Genomic DNA, 8,952 nt, shown 5'->3' with positions numbered 1-8,952 from the left:
TTCCTACTCTAACATTCTAGGTTTAACACTCTAGGTTCTAACAATAAATGCCCTCAGGTTTCTTCTAGTTCCGATATTTCTAAGTTTAAAGCCTTCCAAATCTATGTAACACTGCTTCTTTGGTCTAGCTCTGTTCTCAATCTTTTCCCCACTAAGTTCAGATGGTTAGTTTGTCTTTTATGTCTTGGAGCTTCCAAGGACGTGTTTCTAAGCAAATGTGGACAGAATAAATCAGACTTTTGAGTGACAGACAGAAGTAGACCATATCTAGCAATTTCGTTCTGAAGCAAGCAAAGAACTGAAACCGTGGCCACAGACAGCAGTACGACTTGCGCTCTACAATGAGTAGGTGGGGAAGGGAAGGAAAAGGTATTCAGGCCTTGGAACACAAAGCCCTATGGAAGAGACATTCCAGAAAACTATCTGAAGAGAGGAGGGTGCAACTGAGAGGTAATATAGGATCTCATCTCAAGCATTGTATTTTAAATTATTATATTTGCTTATTAGATGATACAAGGTTTAGTTGTTCCTCTTTGCTAAAGGAGTACAAATGATATCAGCGTTCTACAAATGTTCAAACTTCAAGGCAAAGCTCAGCTCACCCCATCCTAGGTAGGTCTCTGGAGAGAAAATTCACTTAACTCAATGGACAATGACACATTTGCTCGCTCCAGCAGGCCTCTCACCACCTCACTGCTCCCCAAAGAGTTAATGCAGATTATTAAGATCACTTGGAGAATATTCTATATTTTAAAGCACCACATAAATATAATAGGGGTGATTAAGTAATAAGTATAATAGTGGTAATTAAGGCAATCCCTTGGTATAACTGTGGATCCTCTATCCTTATGTCACTCACTGGTCCAGGATACTGAAACCCAGAGGGTAAATGTTTATATCCAAGGTCTTTAAGCCAGATGCTCCAGCTGAAAGATAACCCAAGGCTTCTTCCATCAGAATGTGAACTCCTTCGGAACAAGAACCTTATTTTTGCTTTTCTTCACATCCCAAGTGCTTAGCCCACAATAGTTGGTATACAGCAAGTACTTAATAAAGACTGCCTCCTGTCTCCATCTTCATAGCCTTTTCACTGACCTGCATCACACAGGGAAGTCAGACTCCCAAATCTTTATTACACAACTCTGATCCCCAACTGTCCTCTGCTTTCCCTGAAAAAGTCATCCTTGTAAGGAATCCCATGGGATTTATAAGCCAGGAGATCAACTTCCAAGCGCTTTCTCCATATGGTCTGTATAAGGCTCTGGAAGAGATCCTACCCACTGGAAGAAGAGACCACCAACGAACAGGTTCCACATTCATGATTTTATTTTATTTTTTTAAAAAACCCAAACAAACTGATATTTCCTCCCCTACCCCCCCCCCCCCCCGCCCCAAACTCCAAAGTCATGGCAGTCCCCTTTCATTTCAGAGATTTACAAACTGGTTCAAAACAGAGCTAAAATTGCCTTGGTACCCCTGTCCCTTTAAAGTTTGTGCTTTCGGAGCGCTGTAAGAAAACCCAACATAGAAAAATACTTTACAAGGAATACACTCTACTCTTCTATGGATAAAAATACACATTTGAGTAACTGCATTTCATTGGGACCTTATTCAAAATGCATAGGAAGGGAGAAGGAGGACTGGTTTTTGTTTGTTTGTTTTTAAAGCCTTTCATTAAAAGTCTTCACTTAAAACCCCAACCAGAAGCCACAGTGAACTGTCTACTGCCATGAGTATTGCATATAAAAAGCCTCTGGCCCAGTGGGGTCAGGGCTGCCCGGACATTCCAGGCAAACCAAAGGGCAGCTGGCTGGGGATGATGGATTGCATACATCGGAGAAAAATGGCGGCAGCTACAATTAGCTGGATGGGATGGTAGATGACCCCCCTCCCTTCTCCCATGCCTAAGGATGGGTCCACTTCCAATTCCTCCTTCACTTTGAGGAAGCAGCAAAAGGGATGGGGGAGCCCCCCAGTTGTTCCAGGCTGAAGTTCTAGCTTCATATAAGATACTGGATCTGGGAAGGACCTTAAACATCACTTAGTCCAACCCTGTCATTTTACAGATGTAGAAGTTGGGACCCACAGAAGGGAAGCTTGCGTGCGGTCACACAGCAAGTCTGTGGCAGATTCAGAACTGGAGCTTTGGTCTCCTGATTCCCCAGTCCAAGGCTCCCTTGGGTCTCGACTTCAGTTCCTGAAAGCTGAAAGTTGGAGACGTTTGGAGCCAGTACCAGCACACAGGCATCTGAGGTACCAGAAGGGTAAAGAAAAGGAAAAACCTACTGGGGAGAATGTTAGATAATCTCTTCCCCTTCTGAGATGAGCCCCAATGGAAAGTTACAAAGGAACCCAAATAAACAAAGCAATCGCCAAACCTCCAGCCTCAACCAAAATAAAGTGCAACTCAAATTAGACTAGGTAATGAGGGTGACAGCCATTTGTTTGGCAAATTTGGGGAACCCCAGGGACAATTGTGCAACTGGCGTTATTGGGGGGGGAGGCTTCCTGGCTTTAGCTGCTGATAGTTCTTGGTGTAGGCAAATCACAGAAACAAAAGAAGAGATGGTCATGTCAACATCCAGAACTTCAATGAGAGGGTCATGATGGCTATGAGGAGGGAGACCAGAGGCTCCTGGGAGTTTGGGGGAAAGGATCAGAAGGCATCCTGCTTACAGTCAATGGGGCAGTCAGTCACCCAGGATTCGGGGTGGTTTCAGCCAGCCAAGGGCAGAAGGAAAGGTCCAGTACCCGTAAGGATCCCAAGTCTGGCAGAGATCCGGGAGGATCTGTGTGGAAAGAACTCCATGAGACCCACCTCTGGCCCCGGCTGGTGAGGTCTGTGTTTGGGCGGTCCCCTTCTAAGACCACCCAGTGGCACCAATGACAAGCAAAGTCAGACAGAGCAGCTCAGTCCCCTTTCCACCCCGCATGTCCAGTCTTCAGTGAGTGCAGCTTGTAAGAGGAAAGAGATGGAGGGAATGGAGACAGGAGGTGAAGTCTAGGAAGAAACAACCCAGAAAGTGAGAAAGGAAAGGGGGTTGGAGGAAGCATGAAGGAGGAGAAGGAAGAAGAGGAGGAAAATAGAAATCTGATATATTGGGTTTTGTCTCTTGGGAATGAGTTGTTTGGCAGCAAGACCAAAACTTCTCCTTCTATTGTTCTTCCCACAGTGGCTAGCCCCAGGTTGGGTACATCTTAGGCACTCAGTGCTTCTTGAGGAAGGAAGAGAAGGCAAGAGTCTCAGAGGAAGAGGAGGGTTAGAAAGAAAGGAAGGAAGAAAAGGGACAAGAGAAAAGACAGGAGGAGAGGAAGGAAGGAGGATAGAAAGACAGGAAGGAGGAAAGGAAAAAAAATTAGAGAAGCAGAAAAAGAGGGATGAAGTAAGGGATGGAAGACAAGAGGGAAGGTAGGTGGAAGAAGGGATGGAACACAGAGGGAAGAAAGAGAGGGAAGGGACAAACACCACTTGGGGAATTTGAATAATAAAGTCAAGGAGATAGGAAAAACAGGTGGGAGGTCTCTCTCTCTCTTCTGGAGACTTGTTCATTTATAGCAAAGGTGGGAAGTCTCCAATCTAGAGAGATAGGATAGATATTTGCTCCCCTCAAAAAACACCCTACTACTATAAGTAGATGAGTTTGATTTGGGGGTCTCAGGTCCATTGTAAATATCAAGCTCTTTTCACCTATTTGCCTTTTGTCTTCTCACATTCCATCTTCTTTTTTTCTCTGTTCCCCCTCCCTTTCCTCCTTCCTTTATTGGTCATAATGTAAGACTGAGGTAAATTTTAAAATGTTTATTAATTAGAGTTTATGGCCTAAATGAAGACAAAAACCCTTCATTTACAATGTGGAACATAGAACATTTATCTCTCTCAAAAATAATTTTTCTCTTTATTATATGGCACTTGACTGACTCCCTGCCCAACTCCTACTCCTCCAGTGACCCTAAAATAAGAAAGAAAAAAAACGCTTCTCCAAACTTATCTCAAACTAATCAGAGGAAGAAGTCCTTTTTGAATTAATTATGATTAATCACAGCATAATGAGCTCAGAGGCAGTGTCACCTTTTAGGGAAGTAAGTAGATTATAAGTTCCTAAAGGGCAGGGACTGTTTCATTTTTTTGTCTTTATTTTCCTAGAGACTAGTAATTAGTAGATGATAGAGAGTGAGTGTGGGCCCAAGTTCCAATACTGAAGACTCTTATTTTATCCCCACTAATGTCACTGAGATCTCACCTATTCCATAAGTTCCCAAAGGTGGCAATGGAACTCTGACGGCCAAAAGCCACCATGGGTGACTATCTGACATTAAAGGTCTCCTGTCCAAGGGGACTTAGATCCCCGACCTCATGCTTTTCATTGAATTCCAACTAGAGAAACATAAAATAAGCCTTAGATTTTTTAAAGCCCAATGGAAGAGGCCACAGAAGTCACCTACTTTTAACTTGTTTAAACTAGTTTAAAATCCTCACCAGGAGATTTTCTCCCTATTTCTACTACATCTTTGATAGATAGTCATCCAGAATCTGTTTGAATACTCTTAAGGGAGAGTTTATTTCCTTAAGATACAAGTAAAATGCTTGTTGAGTTGAATCAAGGTTCTTCCTTTCTTGAACAGATCTGATTATTAGGGAGTTTTTTCTTGCCTTGAACTGATGGTCCTAGGTATATCTACTGGGGCTAAACAGTCTAAATTAAATCTCTTTTTCATAAAATGGCACTTCAGTTATTTTAAGCACAGCTATTATGTAACCTTTCCTTAATTCTCTCCCTTATTCCCCAAGTCTTCTCTTGTCCTCAAGTTCCTTTAATTGGTCTTGCAATGTGATTTCTACACCTTCCACCATGTTGGAAAGTTTCCTCATTCAATGTGTCAACTTCTCTACTCTGAAATCTGGGAGCACCAATATCATGTTTTTTTTTTAATTAGTGGGTCCTCAGTTTGCCCTCAAAAGAGATGTCAGCTTCCCTAAAATCTTAAGCAAATAATCAAAGTGGGCAACTGAATTAGGAAAATGATTATTTCAAAGCCTTGACATCATCTCATTAAATTTGGAAGGCAATAAGAAAATGAGGTTGAGGGCTCACATTTTAAAAGCTCCAAGAATTCTATTTCTTTCCTTTACTCTTTTCCTTTCATTCCGAAACACAGAATCTCAGAGTTAGAAACATCCTCAAAGATCATCTAGCCCAATTTTTTTCTCCATGGAAAGCTTCTCTCTAATCTTCCTATCTTATTCAGCCTTCACTAAGGGGGAGCCCCAGACCTGAGGAAGCCTGTTTTGGACACCTCTAAGTATTTTTAGAAGGTTTTAGAACCTTTCATTGAAATGAACTCTGGCCAAGCAGAAGTCTGTTGTCTCGTTCATTTGCTAGCCCTTCAAATACTTAAATATGATCATTATTTCCACTCCATCCTCACTCCCAACATTTTCTTCTAGGCAACACATTCCAAAGCCCATCAAATGATCCTTTTGTGGAATGGCCTTCATCTGGGATTGATGAATGGGGGCCAGGGACTTCTGCTCCTCCCCTGCCCTTCATTCTGGTGTCTTTAAGGCCAGATTCATTTATCAAGGGTCTGTCTACGCACCTTGTTTTGGGCCTAGACGCTGCCATGAATCCTTTCATCAAGAGAGACAAGAGCCTCTAAACCCATTGGCTATCACATGGTTTTTTCCATCTTATCTTAGAATGAAAAGATATCCCATAACATTTCAGACCAGATCCTCTAAAGCATTTGGAGTGTAAATATCCATAAATACAGATACAATCCCAGAGGGAGATGAGCCCGATCTGAAGGCTTTCTTTACTTTCTCCTCTTGCATCTTACTCAATTCTACTTTAAAAAAAGGAACAAAAGTGCACGAATTGGCACCCAGAACTCTGGCCAGAACTTGGGCAACACTGGATGGCAGACCTCCTCGAGAGTGAAAAGAATCTGGGCTTGAGAGCTGGTATCTAAACTAACACGATCTGTGTATTCTTGGGCAAATAATTTCCCTCCTGTGTAAGTCCTTTTCTCCCCTAGAAAATAAACAGAATTGTATTAGACGAGCTCTCAGGTCCCTTCCAATGCTATAGTCCAAGGCCACTACCAACTCTGACATTTTACCACCTGAGGGGCTTCCCAGCTTTGACATTCTACGTACGAAGGTCCCCTTAAGCTTCGATGATTTATGGCTGTGACCCGAAGACCCCACCACCATTCCTCTGAGAAGAGAGAGCAGCCTTCGCTGCCAGGGATAGAGAACATGGGAATGGGGGTTCAGGTCGGGTCACTTTTCATGAATGTGCCCAAGTGGCTGCTGATGTGAGGAGGATGATATGATGGCTACCTTGGAAATGACTAGTTATGATGGGTGAGGTCTTCACACAAATGCTGTCCAAGGAATATAGCACCGTGTGTGTATGTGGGTGTGTATGAGTGCAAATGCACATTTGGAGGGTGTGCAGACCCTCTGAGATGGGAGCAGAGGGGGAAAAGGACAGCCTCAACTCAATTCCAGCCGGAGGGCAGCCTGGGCGCAGGCAGGAGAGAGGGATGGAGAACTTGGGTCCTGCCCTCAGCTACTTCTCAGCAGCCCAGGGAGCCCAGGGGAGGCTGAGGGGCCAGAAGGAGCCATTCTGGGTGGTCTAACCTCTTTCAGAACCTTGCCCCCGCTTTCTCTAGCCCCCATTCCAACACTGGGGTGCAGAGGCACGGTCATGGTGGATGTTCCCATTGCCTCTGCCAGAGGGGAGACTTCCAGGCCCAGGTCAAGCTTCAGAGCATCCGCGTGCTGTTCCTCATCTCCAGGCCCACCGAGGGGGAGCCGGGGATGGCTCTGCTCTCCTCCTGCTGAGTGTTGTTGGAAATTGCCAGGGGGTTCCGGCTTATGACTAGGTCCAGCTTGTCTCCAGCCTCAGAAATGAGGGGCACAGTCAGGCAGCAGTCAAAATCTCGAGTTCGGATGTGATTTACCTTCGTCGGGAGAGAGGAAGGAAAGAAAGATGAAGCTGACCAGCATCAAGCCAAGCTTTGAACAGACAATCCCAGGCAGAAAGTGCAGCAGCTTTTCACAGAGGAAGATCAGCGTTGCTTACAAAGCACATTTTGGTTTGTAAAATCACAGTCATTTCTCCCTCGCATCACTCCCCCTTTCTATGAACCACCCTTCATAACCCCAATAAAATGGTAAGCAAAACAACTAACATACTGTCTGGGTATGATAGTGGATATGCTCTTTTCACCCAAAAGGAGGGATTTCAGTCATTATATTCCCCAGAATTTGGCTTTATTTTGTTTAAAAAGCATAATTTACAAGGTGCTTTCTTCAAAACAGACTGGTGAGATTGGGAGACTATTATTAAAACTATTTTGCAGATAAGAAAGTTGAAGTTTGGGCAAAGGCACTGATCTACTCCCAGTCACATGACAAGTAAAGATCAGTGATGGGATTTGAATCTAGGTCTCAAGAGCCCAACTTACACACTCTTTCTATTCCGTATATTGATTTTCTACAAGACCTACATGATGGAGAAGATGGGGTGGGCAGCCTTCCCTGGCATAGCATCCCACTTAAGAAATCCCAGCAGGGTCTGGGTCTAGGACTCAGGGAAGCTGCCATCCTCTCCCTGTCTGGTGACATTTCTTTATAAAATTTTTGGAAGTTGATGGTACCCTAAGGCAGAAAGGGAAAGGCGCCAGCCTTTTCGCCCTCTGCCCCCTTTTTTTGTCCAAGCTTTCTCTGGGAGGAAGCAGGAGGGAGGCTCTCCCTGCCAGGATCCACCTGTCTCTCAGGTAGCTAGCGGGTCTTCCACCTACTCTGCCTAAGGAGATTAAAGGCTGGATTGTCAGCCCCTCCAAAATCAGGAAGGAAGAGCAGCTTCCTTGGCTTGCTTGGTATAGCTTTCTAAAAAGGGAACCGATGAGTTAGAATTCTGTGTCAGAAAACAGACACTTGAATTTACATTTCATGGAAAGCTTCTGAGCGGTGTTCAAAACGTGCCTCAGACGCTTTATTTTCTGGGTGATCTTGGGTAATCACTTAAGAGGGAAAAGGGGAATGAGCATTTATTGAGCACTTACAATATACCAGCCATTCGCTAAGTATTTTACAAATTTTTTTATTAATCTTCACAAATACCCTGGAAGTGGGTGCTGTTATACTTTATAGGTGGGGAAACAGAATTCAGGACTAAGGCTGAGGCTGGATTTAATTCAAGTCTTCTTAACTCAAGGCTCTATCCAATGAGCCATGTTTCTGAGCCTCTGTTCTTCTTTCTATAAAATAAGTGGGTTGGGCTGGGGGGGGTCTCTAAGATCTCTTCTAGCTCTCTATTTGTGATCTGATGACCTCCCCAGGCCTCCATTTCTCCATCTAGAGAATGGGGCTAGTAGCACTTCTATTATAGAAGGTGGTTGTGAGAAAAGCATCCTGTTGGTTTTTTCTATTTTTTTTTATTCTAAATATAATGAACAACAAATGAAACACACATTTCCAGATACCAAGTAGATCAGAAAAAGAGGATGGAACATGAAATGCAGATCTCTGTTATATGCAGCTTGCATTTCTTATTAAATATAAATATAATAAACTCAAGATGTAACTCTCGAAGCTGTTCTGCTTGCCCATAATTTTTTTTTTTTTGGTTTTTTCTCTTCTGGCTAGTTTTTTTTTTCTTCCTGTTCTTTCCTGTGCATTTTTATTATTTGTAAAGTATTACATAATTACATAATTTCAGCTTTGGAAAGGGAGCTGGGAGGCTATCTGGCCCAAGCTAAATCTAAAAGAAATCTACATGACAATGTCCTTCATATCTGTTCATTCAGTGCCTGGGAAGGGGAACTCACTTTCTCCTAAAGCAGCCTCTGACACTTTCTACTTTTGGACAGAAGGGTCTGATTGTTAGGAAGGTTTTTGTTACATTGAGCTGACATCTGTTCCTCTTCAATTTTCCTCCA

The 8,952-nt window shown here is 43.4% G+C and overlaps 1 protein-coding gene across 1 annotated transcript in view; it reads right to left on the bottom strand.

The window, feature by feature from the left end:
- Nucleotides 1-1,308: 1,308 nt before the first annotated feature.
- GRIP2 (glutamate receptor interacting protein 2) overlaps nucleotides 1,309-8,952 on the bottom strand; it is a 179,593-nt gene continuing 171,949 nt past the window's right edge. Inside the window, exon 25 of the mRNA XM_051970539.1 lies at nucleotides 1,309-6,969. Within this exon, the coding sequence (XP_051826499.1) occupies nucleotides 6,772-6,969 (198 nt within the window). The 3' untranslated portion in view covers nucleotides 1,309-6,771. The remainder of the gene's footprint in view (nucleotides 6,970-8,952) is intronic.

Source organism: Antechinus flavipes, chromosome 1, assembly GCF_016432865.1.
Source record: "Antechinus flavipes isolate AdamAnt ecotype Samford, QLD, Australia chromosome 1, AdamAnt_v2, whole genome shotgun sequence".
Lineage (NCBI taxonomy): Eukaryota > Metazoa > Chordata > Mammalia > Dasyuromorphia > Dasyuridae > Antechinus > Antechinus flavipes.
Note: the sequence above shows the minus strand (reverse complement) of the source record. Positions and strands in the feature narration are given on the sequence as shown.